The 20,023-nt window shown below is 36.8% G+C and overlaps 1 protein-coding gene across 2 annotated transcripts in view; it reads left to right on the plus strand.

Annotated features, from left to right (window-relative positions):
• Positions 1 to 20,023, plus strand: part of LOC138314546 (5'-AMP-activated protein kinase subunit gamma-1-like) — a 274,001-nt gene that overhangs the window by 44,870 nt on the left and 209,108 nt on the right. The window contains exon 1 of one of the 2 annotated variants that reach the window (XM_069254928.1): positions 1,315 to 1,926. The exons of the other annotated variant lie outside the window; for it this stretch is intronic. Coding sequence (XP_069111029.1) covers positions 1,705 to 1,926 — 222 coding nt within the window. The 5' untranslated portion in view covers positions 1,315 to 1,704. Of the gene's footprint in view, positions 1 to 1,314; positions 1,927 to 20,023 lie in introns of those variants that run through there. 2 annotated transcript variants of the gene reach the window in all.

Here is a 20,023-nt window from a genome sequence, read left to right on the forward strand (position 1 = left end):
GATTCTTCTAGTTCAAGGACAGGAACAGTCTATTATTGAATCCCAAGGGTGAATGGGTCAAGGCACATTTTGCCAGTATCCTCAGAATCTGGATATCATTTCCTATTGTTTTTAAAAAACATTAATGGAGATCAATATCTTGTTGTAGTTGTTAGTTTAGATCCGTCCAGGGTCTCTTAAAGCATGACAAGAAACTGTTGCTATCAAATGATATTGCAATTGTCAGGGTACAAAACATGTTTTTAAGGTGAAAAATTGCAAAGAGAAGAACAAGGCAATTAATGTTCACAGATCAAAAGTTCCAGCGATCTTTGGAATGTTTTTTTTTTCTCAACTTCAAGGATAATTCTTGTTGGAAACTTTAAATTGGCAAAGATATCATGAAAAATGCATTGCCTAATAGATGTCCATCACTGCTTTTGAAAACCAGTGTGCAATGGTTCTTTTCTATTCTGATCTGGGTGATTTTTCACGGCATTTCAATGGCAGATGCCTGTGAGCCTGATCACCTCCGACAGTTGATCTCCATCTCGGTGACAGTAATCACTGTAAGAAAAGTCGTAACGACATTATTTGGACACCCAATGGCATATAAAATGACAAAACGTGTTGCGGTAATGGTCATGCTTGAGTGAATCTTGATGACGAGAAAGGGCATTAGGAGCCTCATAGTAAATACACTACACATTTGTGTGCCGTTGGCAGAAAACATATTTAGGACTATCTTCATGGTCAAGTGATAATGAAAAGCTAAAACAACTTAGTTGTTAAGATTTTACTTCAATTTTCTTTCATTCAAAATCATTGCCCCATGACTTTGCAATTTGGATGCAGTTGTGTAAGAATGATTTTGTGAAAAAGATGACATCTGGAGCCTCCGAGGTTATATCACTTTGACTACTAGTACAACTAGAGATAAAGCTCGAGTGTGTACTGAATTCCGGCCATTCAGACTATCTATATCACTGGAGATATATAAACACAATACTGCAGATTAAATCACGCTGGTCTCAACAGCACTGTTCTTTTGGATGAAGCCGAAAAAAGGACCAGCTAGATTTAAAATGTGTCGCACTTGATCGCACCTGACTGCTTATGAGTTAGCTACGGCTGAATTCACCTGGCTTAACATTTTATGTATATATATATAGGTTGATGTCGACCTTATTATACATTTCCCCCTTGGTAAAGACAATAGAATTAAATTATCTCGTTAACTCGACACCTATATTAAAATCTCTGTACTAAGTGTGCCATACTGTTTTGAATTTGGTCGCTGATAGTGGTGCCGGATTATAATACCACTCAGGGGATTAAAAGGTACAGGGTGCTCTCGGATTGTAAAGGACTACATTGGGAATTACAGAACTTTGAACAAACTCAAAGGACAAATCAAAACACACGTGGCATTTCCTTCAACAACCTATCACTCAAAAGTTACATTACAGGGAGTGAAAAGTGCCCATATTTCGGATTTCATGTTCAACAGGAAAAGCTTATGGATTTACACCGCTAAATTGGTTTTACTATCACAGGTCTATGTTATATTCACAGAAAGGAATCTAATTATTTGTTCTGTTTAGCACCAGAACGATATAGTAGAGACAAAAACACTGGACATTGTGGCTTTACGACGTTGCAGTGGCTGTGTGTTTGTGGAGTACATGGTTGTGTATAGTGTGTGGTGCCCCAGTCTGTAACGTTATGTCTGTTAGGAGTAGCAGTAGTAGTAATTCTACCATTGGTAAGATAGCTGGCCACCTCAAGCCAGTTCAGGTACGATCAGGAAATATGCCACCAGTGTTTACATTTACCGTAACGGATTGTAGTAACAATGACAATGTGTTTGACCAGGCTCTACCCCCGAGGGGTCGGGTGAGGTCCCACTCTAACCCCCACCCTGAGTCGCGGGATCAACAACAAAAGGTGGGTGCTTCTTTTTTTCCTTCTCTATTTCTTTACTTTTCATTTGAAAGCCAATTAAATCCAGTATCATTCTTTAAAATTTGAAATGATAATAAATTTATGTAAGATTTTGGGAAAAATCCAAACTTTTAAAGAAATAATAGTACTTATGTAGCCTGAAGTTGTGGATATTTTGGTTAAGGAATATAATGACATGCATAATATATTAAAGCCGTGGGAAAAGACTTCTGACTATATACATTACTAAGTGAAATGAAATAATACCCCATGGAGACTGTCTGAGGATTATGAACATGTAGCTAATCTGAGAGACCTTTCAAATATCTCAGCGACTATAATATTTATGGTCAGCAGATTTTAATGTCTCCATGATAAAAAAGGATACTGGAATCAATGAGATCAATGATAAAGGTCTATATATATTCATGGCCGTTATTTGGTTATTAGCATCTGAAAAATTACTGTCTATTTAATGTGCAACGGCTATCAGCTGTGATGAGCTTAACTTTATTGGATGGACTTAAGAAACCCAGCTACTGAAAAAATAACATGTAACCTTCATATGTGGTTACCTCTGGTCAATCAGCTGAGCCATAATGTGTAATAGAAATATTAAAAAGAAGCTAACAATATAATGTGTATTTCCTTGAAAGATTATGTAAATAACATGATCGTAAGATTTCATCTATGTGTAAAATTATTGTTTATGTTAATACATAAAGCTGACAATGCTTATTTGTTTACTGCATGCTATGCAGCACTTGTGGCCTTGAGTATGGTAAACTTAATCACAAAATGTGAAAGAAAAAAATACAAATGCAGAAAATTGTTTAAATTTGATTTAATACTTGCATATTAGAAAAAATTCAAAGAAATTGCACTGTGAATATTGGCATTGTGATAAATTCAGAAAAGATATGAGGAAAAGTTATTTAACATATTATGCTTTTGCTGTTGTAAGCTAACAAATCTGATGTCAATGCTGAAGGTTACCGTTCATATTAATAGTGTGAAGGAAATAGTCATTTTCTTTAACAATAAACAGCATCAGAGTAATGGTCTGGTGATGTTTATGGGTAAAACATTAAAACTATTTACTGTTTACATGACTGATGCGTATTGACTAATGATAATGTAAGAAAATACAGACACCATCAATGACTTTAACAGTTAACCAAGCAGTAAACATGATCAAGCATGCCAGATACTTTGGACAACTTTAAAGACACTTGTTCTTAACTTACACTTTCAAGCTCAAAGAGACTGTTATTTGAATTGAGAAATTTGATTCAGACTTAACTAATTCACAAATGGAGAAAATTAAGGACTACATTTGTAAAAGTTACTGTGTAGTGTTCATGATGCTCGTGCTAAAGTTTTACTGTAATGGTTTAATTCTAACGCTAGTCTATAGAACCTGTAGCTAATTGATACCAGCCCACCAGCCAACATGTGAATGATAACAAGGTAAATAGACTAATGTTTCAAGGTCGGGATCACCTCTGGTGTTCTTTTTGGTCCAGTTTATTTTTTCCCATCAAAAACACAAACTTCAAAACACACACCAACATCACCACATTGTCTATTAGACAGGTTTATGGAGACTTATGGGGTATTTTGATGCTCCCCTTCAGCTGCCACTTTTCAACTCCATGCTTTGGCACATAAATGAAGCATTTTAATTATTATTGATCATACAAAAGTACATATGGACCTTTTCTCAGCTTGCCAATTTTCCTTTTATAATTCATTAAATGTGATGTAACAGCATACTTGGATTGTTAAGTTGTTAGGCTTCATTAAGGATCATGGTTGAGATACAAACTAAAATCCTGCTTACAATTCCATGATGTTACAGATGTTCTAACCATGAATGCTGTGTAATTGAAAATATTATAGCTATGTTTAAGACATTTGATTTATTTTTTTCCCAAAAACAAAAACGCTTAAGAATTCATGTATGAGGTATTAAATGGTCACCTCTGAATTGGGGTTGTTGTTTAGATGACTTTAAATATGTGTATAACGATTACATAAAAGTTGTTGGTGAACAATGTTGCAAAATTATAAAGTAAAATGAGTTTTTTACTGAAATTACTGATATTTTACAGCTGTAAAGCATCAATCAAGCCTTATAGTGATGTACGGTGTTTGTCAGATGGCCATCACTGCTATATAGTACGCTCTATGTAGGACAAGGAGGTAACTAATCTGTATGAGGATTTGAAGGACACATTCAAGGTCAAATTTCATCATCTTCCTGTATACTCACCTAATTTGTGGCTGAGGTCGATGTGTTTGTTATCTCAGATGTTAATCGAGATTCCACATTATATCATCCATAAATTACAGCCATTTCTAGGTTGTTGTTTTTTTTTCGGGAAAATACAACCTGCTAATCTACAAAAGTAAAACTAAGAAATATGGAAGAAAGGCAAAGGGAAGCAACTTATGATAAAGGATTGAAATTCTCCAAAGAAGTATGGCCGAAAGGAAATAGTTATATATACAACATATATACAAGTGTAGCCTTTATGATAAAAATAATTACATGTACTAGGATTGCAGGTATAAGCTAAAAGGGAGATAGCTGCGAAACCTCACAAATATAATATAAAAGGGGAGGTAATTACCTTACCCCACAGATATTAAAAAGGGAAATAACTACTAAACATTGCAGGAAAATTGTATCCAATCATATAACACGTATAACTTTACTTCATAGATAAAGCCTGAAAGGGTAGATATTTAACTATTAAATCTCACAGGTATGATTAATCTCACAGGTATGATTTAAAGGGAGGTTACTACTAAACACCACAGGTATGACGGCAAGGAGGATAACTAATTTTCCTCACAAGTATCGAAGTTAAAAGGAGACTAGTACCAAACAAAACATTACGGATATAAACAGTACTTATTGCATAGGTTAATGACATTAAACTGACAAAACTATCAAATCTCACAGGCAAGATATAAAAGGAATCGAGATAACTATCATGCTTCACAGATATGATATTAAGGGGAAATAACTACTATTAAACTAACCTTAAGGTAATCATGACATGTAGGGGAGATAACTACCAGTCCTGTTTAGGTATATAGTAAGGTATAGCTTACGCAGGTATATCCTATTACTGTTTATGATAGATGTGTATTGTGTGTGACCTTGCTATCTAAACCCTAATCACCTATTGTTGTTAGAGGCACACCTGGGACGTCACAACATTCTATGACAGACGTCACAAAGATCTGACTGATATAGCCGTGAGAGCAATATTGTTTATCAAATCTATATATTGGAGAAAAAAAGTTAATTTATTAATCAATGAAGTTATTTATAGAGAGTTTGTTAGGATGCACTTTTAAATATGACAATATCGCAGAGAAAAATTAATTTTGATGTTTTTGTTTTATATTTCCTTTCTAGATGTTTTTGGTTTCTCCATTAATGATAAGCTTGCTGTATGGGAACTTTTAAAACACTTAAAACACTCCTAATAAACAGCTTTCCTGTAGGATAGCAATATAAACATTGTACTGAAATGACACCTGGGATTTCTGTCCAGGTGTAATACGTCTATTTTACCTGTGTGTTATGCTGATGTGGGGACAGTTGTGTGTTAAATTGACTTGTTCTAATTGTTCAGAGCATTATTTAGAAAATGAACTGCTGTTTTTTTTATCAAACGGTATATTTAGTGGTGTGTTATTGTGTTAATGCTCTACTGGAATCAGGGACTATAGTTATAAAGAAATCTTCATTATTGTGTTGATACAGGTATTGGAATGTCAGAAATCGACTGACTTTCATGATTAAAGCTATAATAAACATTTTTTTATTGGACACATGGTGGTGATATTGATTATTTTTTTATAAAAATAATCTTGGCAATTGAATCTGTCTTTTGAACAATTTGGGCTGTGCATATCCTGGTCATCTGTATTATGATACCTAAGATGTAAATGTAATCTTTCCCTGGTATCATGATACATAATATCAAATGAACAATTGGCCTACTCTAAAATTACAGATATTCTAAAACTTTCTTTTAAAAGTTTTCCATTAAATTGCATTTGTAACAGCTTTATGCTGAAAATTATAGTGTACACACTGAAGTACTTGGCTGCCCAGTTTGTTCCACTGAATGACCTTGACCTAATTTCATTGTAGAAGGGTACAACATAATGACCAAAAAAAAAAAAAAAAATATATAATTTAAATATAAAAATAAATGTTTTGACATTATTGTTGAGATTTTGTAACCTTGAATTTAAGTAGTAATAATGATATAGAGTCTTATAAAAACACATTACATTACAAATATTTTCTTGTAATAGGCTCAGTAAATGGCCCATTGCTGTTGTATTATTTCAATCTTTATTCTTGAGGTTATCTCCAACACTCATACACTACATTATTGCACAGTAGCCATGGTAACCTGCCAAAGTGATGGTACCTTATCTAATAAGTAGGGACGTTATATTGCTCTTATGACTGGAGTGACATCTTGTTGTATCAAACATCGTCAAGCTGTTTATTGTGTAGTGTACTTACGAAGCATTTAGAACTTTAATCTAAATTTTAATGGAATTGTCCCTGTTGTTGTGATGGTTTAATTCCATATAAGGGGCTGGAATACATATTTTGTGCTGACAATCTATCTAGACTTGAAGCTACCTGATCCTAATGGTATATAGACCACCAGGTATTCCGATCTGATGTATTGTTGTTTGGTTGTGTCTTCATATTTGTTTGTCATATTACCATATTTGATCCAATAAGCATTCATTGGGAACAGTTGTAGACCTGTCACAAAATCCTTGTCCAAATTAAGCCACAAATCAAAACATTTTCAAAGGAAATAAAATAAGAAATTCTATGCTAGTAATTCATTTAAAATCAATATAATTATAAGTAATTTTCTGAGACCTCAAAAATATGAGGGAAGCTCTATCGATGTGGCGCTCTTTGGGTCGAATACAATAGCTAAGGCTTACCATTGATAAACAAGATATCGCCAGCAGAGTGTATGATCAATGCTGGCAAGAACAACAAAAACCTTACAAGATTCGAAATTGGTTTCAATATTGAACACATATGGGCCTTCAAGGTCAATACAAAGGAAGTCAGTGAAGGGAAATGATGAAAACTTTTGAGATTTTGAGATTCAACACACTTGACATTTCAGAGCTGCAAAATTTCAATTATAAGATCATTCTGTTAAACACTAGGCTCTAACACAATACAGCATTACATGAAGCTCATATCTGGTGACCGACTTTTGACTAAAATTTTGTTGCTGAACAATCCTATCTCTATAGTGATGAATATATCCTTTTAACCATAGATTTCTACCAATAAGCCCATCTTTAGTGATGAATATATCCTTTTAACCATGGATTTCTACCAATAAGCCCACTTGAGTTATGAAGATATCTTTTTAACCACAATTTCTACCAAAAAGCCTATCACTAGTGATGAATATATTCTTTTAACCATGGATTTCTACTAAAAAGCCTATCACTAGTGATGAATTTTAACCACAGATTTCTAACAATACGCCCATCACTAGTGATGAATGTATCCTTTTAACCATGGATTTCTATCAGTAAGCACATCTCTAGTGATTAATATATTCTTTCAACCATGGATTTCTATCAATATGACCTGTATCTCTGTGTTTACAATCTGTAATAATAAGCCTAATGATAGCCATTGTTTTAAACTCCCTATCTTGGTTCATTATAGCTATCATCAGTTCCAGTGTCTGTGTACATGTTTTGTAGCCATTAATTCTCCCTATTCTGTTGGGTTATGTCGAGGGATTTATGTGTAAAGAGCGATGAAGGTGATGGATTGAGAACATTAAGTAGCCAATGGACTGGTCAACAGGATGGTCAGTAAAGGTGGACAATTAAGAGCTTTATGTATACACACCATCACATTGGCAGCCTGTTCTCATTACACAGAACTCAAAGTCTAGAGGAATACAACACGTTTCTATCACCTGTATTCATGTCTCTGTCTAATAGGTGTAGTAAACAGTCTCTCACACTAAGTTGTTAGGCTAGTTTCTTCTGCCTTAATTAGCAGCTCTCATGTGGTATATAGTATAGAATCCTTGTGTGTCCATCCCAAAAGAGTTGTAAGGTGCTGATATATAAAAAGATATTTTCTGCTTATAGTTTCTTTTGATGCACTGAAGCTCTAGCCTTTTCCTAGAGCCCTTCAAAACCCCATATTCCCATCCTCATTTCTCAGACCCGTTTCCTTTCTATTGTTTCCCAAAGTCTGTTACTCCATTCTGTTAACAAAGCCTATTAATACATCTGTAAAATATTTAAACATTTCTGCACATTTATTAGCTCACCTGGTCCAAAGGACCGAGGTGAGCTTATGGGATACCGCAGCGTCCGTCGTCCGTCGTCCGTCGTCCGTCAACAATCGACTTCTTCTCCATAACCGCTGGTCGGATTTCAACAAAATTTGACTGGTAGCATCCTTATGGGCTTCTAACTGAAAATTGTACAAATGATGGGGCTGACCCCCCGGGGGCCTGAGGAGCGGGGCCAAAAGGGGTCAATTTGGCTATTTCCATATAAACGACTTCTTCTCTGAAACCAAGTATGGGATAGCACCCATAATGCAATGGTAGCATCCTTATAGGGTGGGGATTCCAAATTGTACAAATGATGGGGCTGACCCCCCGGGGGCCTGAGGGGCGGGGTCAAAAGGGGTCAATTTGGCTATTTCCATATAAACGACTTCTTCTCTGAAACCAAGCATGGGATAGCACCCATTATGCAATGGTAGCATCCTTATAGGGTGGGGATTCCAAATTGTGCAAATGATGAGGCTGACCCCCCGGGGGCCCTGAGGGGCGGGGTCAAAAGGGGTCAATTTGGCTATTTCCATATAAACGACTTCTTCTCTGAAACTAAGCATGGTATAGCACCCATAATCCAATGGTAGCATCCTTGTAGGCTGGGGATTCGTCCGTCGTCCGTCGGCGTCCGTCTGTCCGTCAACATTTCCTTTCAATCGCTACTAGTCATAGATTTCTGCATGGATTGTAACCAAATTTGGCCACAAACATCCTTGGGGGAAGGGGAACAGAACTTGTATAAATTTTGGCTCTGACCCCCCGGGGGCAGGAGGGGCGGGGCCCAATAGGGGAAATAGAGGTAAATCCTATAAATCGCTACTTGTCCTAGAGTTCTGCATGGATTGTAACCAAATTTGACCACAAACATCCTTTGGGGAGGGGGAACAGAACTTGTATAAAATTTGGCTCTGACCCCTCGGGGGCAGGAGGGGCGGGGCCCAATAGGGGAAATAGAGGTAAATCCTTTAAATCGCTACTTGTCCTAGAGTTCTGCATGGATTGTAACCAAAATTAGCCACAAACATCCTTGGGGGAAGGGGAACAAAACTTGTATAAATTTTGGCTCTGACCCCACGGGGGCAGGAGGGGTGGGGCCCAATAGGGGTAATAGAGGTAAATCCTTTAAATCGCTACTAGTCATAGAGTTCTACATGAATTGTAACCAAATTTGGCCACAAACATCCTTGGGGGAAGGGGAACAGAACTTGTATAAATTTTGGCTCTGATCCCCAAGGGGCAGGAGGGGCGGGGCCCAATAGGGGTAATAGAGGTAAATCCTTTAAATAGCTACTAGTCATAGAGTTCTGAATGGAATGTAACCATATTTGGCCACAAACATCCTTTTGGGAAGGGGAACAGAACTTTTATAAATTTTGGCTCTGACCCCCCGGGGGCAGGAGGGGCGGGGCCCAATAGGGGAAATAGAGGTAAATCCTTTAAATCGCTACTAGTCATAGAGTTCTTCATGATTTGTAACCAAATTTGGCCACAAACATCCTTGGGGGAGGGGGAACAGAACTTGTATAAATTTTGGCTCTGACCCCACGGGGGCAGGAGGCGCTGGGCCCAATAGGGGAAATAGAGGTAAATCCTTTAAATCGCCACTAGTCATAGAGTTCTGCATGGAATGTAACCAAATTTGGCCAGAAATATCCTTGGGAGAATAAGAACAGAACTTGTATAAATTTTGGCTCTGGTCCCCGGGGGCAGGAGGGGCGGGGCCCAATAGGGGTAATAGAGGTAAATCCTTTAAATCGCTACTAGTCATAGAGTTCTGAATGGAATGTAACCAAATTTGGCCACAAACATCCTTTGGGGAAGGGGAATAAAACTTGTATAAATTTTGGCTCTGACCCTACGGGGGCAGGAGGGGTGGGGCCCAATAGGGGAAATAGAGGTAAATCCTTTAAATCGCTACTAGTCATAGAGTTCTACATGAATTGTAACCAAATTTGGCCACAAGCATCCTTGGGCGAGGGGGAACAGAACTTGTATAAATTTTAACTCTGGTCCCCGGGGGCAGGAGTGGCGGGGCCCAATAGGGGAAATAGAGGTAAATCCTTTAAATCGCTACTTGTCCTAGAGTTCTTCATGGATTGTAACCAAATTTGGCCACAAACATCCTTGGGGGAAGGGGAACAGAACTTGTATAAATTTTGGCTCTGATCCCCCGGGCGCAGGAGGGGCGGGGCCCAATAGGGGAAATAGAAGTGAATCCTTTAAATCGCTACTAGTCATAGAGTTCTTCATGGATTGTAACCAAATTTGGCCACAAACATCCTTGGGGGAAGGGGAACAGAACTTGTATAAATTTTGGCTCTGACACCCGGGGGGCAGGAGAGGTGGGGCCCTATAGAGGAAATAGAGGTAAATCCTTTAAATCGCTACTAGTCATAGAGTTCTGCATGGAATGTAACCAAATTTGGCCACAAACATCCTTTTGGAAGGGGAACAGAACTTGTATAAATTTTGGCTCTGGTCACCTGGGGGCAGGACGGGTGGGGCCCAATAGGGGAAATAGAGATAAATCCTATAAATCACTACTTGTCCTAGAGTTTTACTTGGATTATGACCAAATTTGGCCATAAACATCCTTGGGGGAAGGGGAACAGAACTTGTATAAATTTTGGCTCTGACCCCCTGGGGGCAGGAGGGGTTGGGCCCAATAGGGGATTTAGAGGTTAATATTAAAATTCATTCAGAAAAGAAACAATGAACCTGTATGCAGAACATTACTTGGCATTACAAACCAGGTGAGCGATACAGGCCCTCTGGGCCTCTTGTTTCTATGTACTCCCAGTAAAAATCCTTGACCCCAATCCTAACTTTGTACACCATGTGAATGTCCTTGATTCCAATCTTTTCTCTGTTGGCCCTGTGATTGTCCTTGACCCCAATCCTTCTCATGTACACCCAGAGAATTTCCTTGACCCCAATCCTTCCCCTATACTCCCAGTGAATGTCCATGACCCCAATCTTTTCTCTTTATTCCCAGTAAATCCCCTTGACCCCACCCAATCCTACCCCTGTACTCCCAATAATGTCCTTTACCAAAATCTTTCCTCTGTAATCCAAATGAATGTCCCTGACCCAAATCCTTTCCCTGTACTCCCAATGAATGTCCCTGACCCAAATTCTTTCCCTGTACTCCCAATGAATGTCCCTGACCCAAATCCTTTCCCTGTTTTCCCAGTGAATGTTCCTGACCCAAATCCTTTCCCTGTACTCTCAATGAATGTCCCTGACCCAAATCCTTCCCCTGTTCTCCCAATGAATGTCCCTGACCCAAATCCTTTCCCTGTTTTCCCAGTGAATGTCCCTGACCCAAATCCTTTCCCTGTACTCCCAATGAATGTCCCTGACCCAAATCCTTTCCCTGAACTCCCAATGAATGAACCTGACCCTAATCCTTTCCCTGTTTTCCCAGTGAATGTTCCTGACCCAAATTCTTTCCCTGTACTCCCAATGAATGTCCCTGACCAAAATCTTTTCCCTGTACTCCCAATGAATGTCCCTGGCCCAAATCCTTTCCCTGTACTCCTAATGAATGTCCCTGACCCAAATCCTTTCCCTGTACTTCCATTGAATGTCCCTGACCCCAAATCCTTTCCCTGTACTCCAAATGAATGTCCCTGACCAAAATCCTTCCTCTGTACTCCCAATGAATGTCCCTGACCCAAATCCTTCCCCTGTACTCCCAATGAATGTCCCTGACCCAAATCCTTTCCCTGTTTTCCCAGTGAATGTCCCAGCCCAAATCCTTTCCCTGTACTCCCAATGAATGTCCCTGACCAAAATCCTTTCCCTGTTTTCCCAGTGAATGTCCCAGCCCAAATCCTTTCCCTGTACTCCCATTGAATGTCCCTTACCCCAAATCCTTTCCCTGTACTCCCAATGAATGTCCCTGACCCAAATCCTTCCCCTGTACTCCCAGTGAATGTCCCTGACCCAAATCCTTTCCCTGTACTCCCAATGAATGTCTCTGACCCAAATCCTTCCCCTGTACTCCCAATGAATGTCCCTGACCCAAATCCTTTCCCTGTACTCCCAGTGAATGTCCCTGACCCAAATTCTTTCACTGTACTCCCAATGAATGTCTCTGACCCAAATCCTTTCCCTGTACTCCGAGTGAATGTCCCTGAACCAAATCCTTTCACTGTACTACCAATGAATGTCCCTGACCCAAATCCTTTCCCTGTACTTCCAGTGAATGTCCCCGACCCAAATCCTTTCCCTGTACTCCCAGTGAATGTCCCTGACCCAAATCCTTTCTCTGTACTCCCAGTGAATGTCCCTGACCCAAATCCTTTCCTTGTACTTCCAGTGAATGTCCCTGACCCAAATCCTTTCCCTGTTACTCCCAGTGAATGTCCCTGACCCAAATCCTTTCCCTGTACTCCCAGTGAATGTCCTTGAGTCAATCTGCATCCTCTTGTTATTTTGCCCATTCTTCTCGTTAAGCTGTTATTGTCTGATACACCCCATCATGTCATATTTAATTAGTGTGCCTGTATAACACATCTCTCTTTTCTGTAGCTGTTCCACATGTAACCCTTATTATTTATGATGATAATTAGATAAATAAATACTATCATATATTTTCTGTAAGGCACATTGTTTTTTAATGTCACATATGAATAAAAAACATTTGTTTTGTTGATAAATGGAACATTATTACCTAACTTGACATGTTTTTATATACGCAGGTCTTATAGCTATAACTCTCACTCACCCAAATGTAAGTGTTGTAAATATTTAATGTTTATTCTTACAAAGTGCTGTATAATAAATAAAAACACTAACAGTGAGAAGCTGTACCTCCAATATCTATGACATGTTCATGGGCTTATTAAGCTTATTAGTTAAGTAATGAAGATAGATATACATGACATCATCATATGTGGCATGGATTTATTTTTAGTGTCTTAGAAGCTCAGGCCTGAAGATAAATAGGATGAACTTATTTATATCATTTAAATGCAGGAATTATGTAGAGATTAGAATAAAACATGAAAATGTCATTATACTGGTGGTATATGGTACTATATACTAGAGTTATGGTAAATCTGAGGACAATAGTGTAATATTTTACATATATGTTGCAATAAGCATGTGTAGGTTCTGAACTTTAACTCATATTTTAATGTTTTTGAATGTCTTACTCTAAGTAAAGTTTTTGAAAATAATTAGTGGTGATGACGATGGATATGTATTAAATGAAGATAACATTTGTGATGTTTGTAAGGCAGTAAATCTGTTTTATGTATAAGGGAGACAATTACTTTTGTATAAGGGAGATAACTGTTTTAAGTGTAAGGGAGACAGCTGTTGCATAAGGGAGACAATCACTTTTCTACAAGGGAGATAATTGTTGCATAAGGGGGGCAATTTTTTTGTATAAGGGAGATAACTATTTTAAGTATAAGAGAGACAACTGTTGCATAAGGGAGATAATTACTTTTGTATAAGGGAGACAACTGTTTTTATTTATACAAGAGACAACTCTGTCTTATTTGATTACTCCAGTTATTTGCCTAATTTCATTCGGGAAAAAAAGACTATGCAAATGAACGTAATTCACTTTATATATCGTAGTTAAAAAACCTTCCTAATATGATAATATGATGTAACATCTGTTAGGCAGAATTTTTAGCATTTGGAAGGTGTAAATGTTAGGAATGATCTAATAGTGTGAGCTGGAGTGACATATTGATTTTAGTACCTGCCAGTACCACATTTCTAGTTTGGGTGTGATTCATTTGGGCAGTATTATCATATGGGCTATAAATGTAGACATGTGGAAATGCAAGTATTGATTTCCCCTTAGCAGTTTGCCTTGTTTCTATCTAAGTTGCTCCCTTTGTGTCTGTCCATCATCATTCATGAGATAAAAAAGTTGTTACTAACACTTTCACATTGGTGCCACATTCCATTAAACTCCTATTACTCCAGGAATATCCCCAGATGTGCACAAAGTTGGTGACTTAGAGCTGATATTTTGTGAAATCTCAAATTACAAAGTCAGGACTGTAGGATTTTGCACTTTACTGTGTTAAAAGTAGCGTTTTTGTGGTGAATGAAACGATGTCTTGCCAGGAAATATTGCAGCGTGGATGTGATGATGTCACAATGTTAGGGTTGTACAGCTTTCTAATTGATCAGAATAAGATGTCAGGATGAAGTTGTCGGTGAAAACTCCCTCAGGTTCGCTCTTGTCATTTATATCTGCTGGGAAAATTTAATGGTTATCAGTTGCGTGAGAAAGTTGCTTGAAATTGCAACCTCAAATATCCTTCTGAGGGATCTTCTCTAGCATAAATCTGTCCTTTGAATTGAAAGTAAAGTCTGTATGATGTTGCAATAGCAATTTTAACAAAAACTCACCATTCTATTAGTTAGTTTTACAGCCATGTGCCTTTGGATGCCAGTTATAGACCGACCTTCCTCTTTAAAGTACTTTTAGTACTGGTGAGCCATGTACTCTTCTTCTCTTACACCATAGCTGACATTCTGCAATTATAGTCACTAACATTCCAAATCTTAGTCCCAGCTATTGAAAAGCCCTGTTTCCCCCACTTTGACTAACCTTTTCATCCATACATTGATCTTATGTGTATATGTAAGCTTTAAAACATCATTCATGATCAGAAAATGTATCTTAAGTTTCTGAAAGTCTTGGATTACAATGTTAAGAATTTGCTTCTACCTAATTTGTTAGATCTCGAGCTTTTGTAGCTTGACCTGTTTCAAGAGTTTTGTATAACATCCTTATAATGTTTACAGGGTTGCTACAAATCATTCTTTTGAATTCGAACAACGGTTAATAAAACAGATGTAAATTCTAGCATTTAGTTTTAAAAGAATTTGTTTAATATCCTTTTAAATAAACAATCAGCATAGCTTTATGACCTTGATCTAAGCTCATAGTTGGCCACAAACATTGTATCCAATGACAGAATGTTTAGAAATTCTTTGAAATCTTTTATAGTTCCCCTTTAGTGTGTATTGACATGATCACTGCAATTTCCAGGCCTTTTGGGCCTCTTGTTTGAGAATGTGTTATTACACTTGTTGATAAATGTTCTTTGCAGCTGCATTAATTAACCTTTAAGTTTTCCGATTATAAAAAATTGTCAACCATATACATCTAGCCCACTATATTATTAGAATGAGATATTTTACTGCAAAAAAACATTCTATGCTGCTATTTAATCAATTTTTACCATGGAAATCTTGAAACCAATAGCAGTTATCCTAAAAATTGTTTACCATGTTCCTCTTAAATTTATTGTGTTGAGACATGTTTATTGCACATGAAGCAGATTTTAATGATTTTGGTTTCCATGGCAACTGAAGTGATATTGATATATATAAAATGAAGCTATTTTAATGTTCTTGCTTTTAAAGTGTACTTTTACTAACACCTTCATGCTATTACATCTATCTACCTCCTCTAATTCTGTTTTATATCCTGGCAAGCAATTACTTTTCATTTTCCTTCCTACACTGTATTAAGGCAATATATTTGAAATTGCCATCAGTAAAATCAAGAAAGTCATATCTTTGTGTATTGAAGACCATACATAAACCAAACTAGCTTTTGGAGTGCTAAATTAGTAATAAACATGGGTGTCATATTTCTATATTCGCCTCAATTTGTTTTATATCATAGTCATATTTTTGTTACTAAATCCTGCACCTGATGATAGAAATAAAACTACAAAAAACTTTTATAAATCATTTCAAAGTTTGATTTAAGATTTCTTATCAATCATTTCAAAGTTTGGTAAGATTTCTGATCTAAGAAATGAAAGAATATTGTGCTATCAAAGGGAATTGCAAGGTTCTAGCTTCCATTAATACAATTGGGAGACTGCGTGGTCTTTGAAGCCGTATGCGATGTTCATGAATGTCTTGTTTCTTCTCAAGACCATAAATATGTAACTGATTGGGAATTATTCTGTATTTCCATATTACAGAGTTATCTGTATGTTATAGCTTAACATGTCCAGTGTGTTAGGTCTATATACAAATTGCATCTGATATGAGGAAATAGTGATTCATGATGTTTGACTTTGACGTAAAAAAATATGCACTCCCAATTGGTTGTAGAATGTATTTATATATATGTTGATGTACATAAATTGTCATCCTTTGTTAAATTATGTTCTTTGATATGTTATAATTACTAAACACAATGTATCATATGCACTATGTGTTGTTGATCCAAAGGTTCAATTTGAATTTCTTTTTGAAATTGTACTCGGTTGATGTTATATATATGTATGTATACTACTCAGTTGTCACCATTGCTCTAACCTACTTTATGATTGGGTTGTAATTTGTCTGTCTGCTACTTGAGGGGATGATGAATTATATTCACCTTGTCATCTGAAAAAGGACCATATTTCACCTCGACATAGGTTTTATGGTCCGGCTCATGTGAAACGATCATTTCAGCAGGATCTGTTGTAGTTTGTCATGGCTTTGTCTCTGGAGTCTGGACATCAGGCCTGTCTAATAGGTGTGGATTGATGAACATGTTGGTATCAGACCCCTGATGTTGACTGTGATGGTACTGATGTGACAATCATCTACAGCTGTTTTTTATCTCGTATCTCGATTGTAAATATCTGCTGCAAACATGAAAATTTATGTGATATGGAAATTTTGCTAGTTATTACAAGAACGGTAGTAGTCTGAAAATTTCCCCCAGCGTAATATTAGATGTATAATGAAACTATATGTGTTGCGAAAAGATTAGAGCATATTCATCGCCAAAATAACAACACCATGGCATATTTACACACAGAGATAGTGAAATGTCGAAACACTTGTGAATAAATCATTAAGTTCACAGTACAGATATTGAGATTTTACATGAAACTTTCAGTGTGATCAAATGAAATAATCATAGATTTTAGGCTTTCAAGGCTTTGTGAAACTGTTAGAAATATTTTTGCTCTACTGTCATTAAATGATATTGCACAAGGCAATTGAATTTTGGCATAATTTGACTTTAAACATATTTCTTTTCCCAGTTATTATATTCCATGACACTATACCAGGTACCTGGAGAAATGATTTGGTACTGTTCTAGCTGAGATGTAAATTAACAAAGCAGTATTCCAGATTCAAATAAAATGTAGTTAATTACTTGCTAATCTTGCTATAAAAGCACTCGCCCCTAAATAAAAAACTAGGATGACTGGTTTGTCTGTAGTTGATGTAATGTGACCATATGAGGTGTTATTCTAGTTGACGTCAGTGGCATATATTAATTAATTAATATTAACTTATGTCACAGATATGCATAATTGTGGTAAAGATAAGAAACGTTAAGCCTCAAATTACCTGCATGTTGAATACATGGGAGGTATGAAAAAAGACTTGTACAATTGATTAGATTCATTTTGTCTTTATTCATAATTAGATGCATGAATATCATTTAAATACAAATGAGTGTCTAAAGTTCATTTTTTTTTTTTTTTTTCAATATTGCTTAATTTCTTAACTTTTGTCATTTGCTGAAAACTATATACTCGAAAGTCGAGTCATCTCCAGCAATCATACTGACACAAATTTTGCTTTCCTTTCAATTATCTTTGGTTCAATTTCATTTCTTGGGATAGCTATGAGATTTTTGTGCCATGTCAAAAATTTATCAAAAAATCCAGATTTGCGTGAATTGACAAAGAGATTGCATGTCACTCTCCAGAATATTGCGTCTTAGACTATTTGCTGTGTATAAACAAGAGATCTGTGATAGCATGACTGCCATATTGATTTGGTTTCTGGAGAGAGAAAAGTAATTGAGAAGTTCATATTGGTGTGAACGAGGTCTACATTAAGTTTTACGATGGTCCCGATGAAATGATTTTGGCCTCATTAGGTGCTGTTTCCTCCGTGAAAAAGATAGTAACGGAGAGACAGCTAGGATTCTATTGGATACGGTGCCAACACAGCAATATCACTACGGTGTAGAATGGGTCAACCACACCGGGAGGACCTTGGTAACAGGAAATGGAGCTCTGTATGAAGGATTGGATGTACTTAGTCTTACTTATGTGTTGCTTGTTACAATTACACCCCCTCCCCCTCTGGCCATTCAGTGTGGTAGGATCAACAATTTACTCGGTCTGCTTAAAGGTTGCTTGGAAAAGCTGTTGACTCTCCATGCCATTTGACATTTATCAAGGTTTCAAATATAAATAGGATCATAAATGAGTTTTTATTTCATGAGATTTTTGATTTTCATTTTTGTGAGCCTTAGCAAGCAAAACAAAAACTTTGAGATGAGCTTATTAAATTTTTCTTTGAAATGAACAAAAAACCTACAATATGAAGAATCTCAACTTCAAAATGTGTGGAAAAAATCCAGTAGAGGCCGCCATTTTGACATGTCCTTGAATCCTAATGTCACATCATGACAACACAATGAATTTTCAACCAATGAAAAGCAATCAAGCTTATATTACACCAGTGACATATGCAAAAATATTACACAGGTGAATTTACTGGATATCATCTGCAAGGCAGATTTTCTGATAAAACTTGCTACTTTTGACCTTGGAAGGAGTAAGAATGGTGAATGCCATCATCAAATATAACTATTACACTAGAAAAGAGAAGTAAACATAAAGAAGTACATAAAAAATCATTAAAACCTAAACAGTTTATGGATTTTATTTTTTTAAGATTTTTGTGCAAAATAAAATTATTGTAGTTGATTGTCCAAATGTCTTGTGTGAATACCAATTGAACCAATCAGAGCAGTAGCAGACGGTCGTTATAAACAATGCCGTGGCAGACAATTGCATTTGTGCTGCGGGTACTGTTGAAGCTGTTAATTATTCCTGCTCCCCTCCATTGACAAATTCTTCACATCCAGTTAATCAGGATCCACATATACGACTGGAAATTTCATTTTGGTTCTAGTTGTTAAGCTTGTTTTTCAGATGACTGCAATGCTCATAGACCTTTGTAAAATAAAATGCACTTGCTTGGATACACCAGTGCCTTATATCTTACAATGTATATATTTCATACAGGGAAGATGGAGCAACAGAACTGCAGTTAATTGAACTTCATTGCAGACAAGAGCTTATTCCCAAATTATAAAATGGACTCTCGATAATAAGAATCTTGCATTTGCAGCCAAAAACAGCTGTCAGAATTTCAATTGTTTTGGACTGTCAGATTCTGTTTCACTAAGTCAATAAATTCATTCCTTAAAATGATATTTTCATCCAGATTGTGAGTTTTGTGTATCAGTGTCCCGATTATCGCTGGTGCACTGTACTGTATGGGCTAGATACCAGACATAGTCTTATTATTATCAGTTAATACAAGACAAGGACGTATTATCATTGAGCTTATGATTAGAGCAGTACAGACATGGACATAAAGTACCAAACACTTTGCATCAAGTTTTGACAGGTATGGACTTATTACCAGACATGGACTTACCAGACATGGGCTTATTACCAGAAGTTGGCTGTTGGCTCATTACCAGACATGGGCCTATTACCTGCAGACATGGACTTATTACCAGACATGGGCTCATTACCAGACATGGGCCTATTACCAGACGTGGACTCATTACCAGACATGGGCCTATTACCAGACATGGACTAATTACTACACATGGGCTTATTTCCAGACATGGACTTATAAATAGACATGGACTTATTACCAGACATGGGCCT

This window comes from Argopecten irradians, chromosome 2 (genome assembly GCF_041381155.1).
Source record: "Argopecten irradians isolate NY chromosome 2, Ai_NY, whole genome shotgun sequence".
Classification (NCBI taxonomy): Eukaryota; Metazoa; Mollusca; class Bivalvia; order Pectinida; family Pectinidae; genus Argopecten; species Argopecten irradians.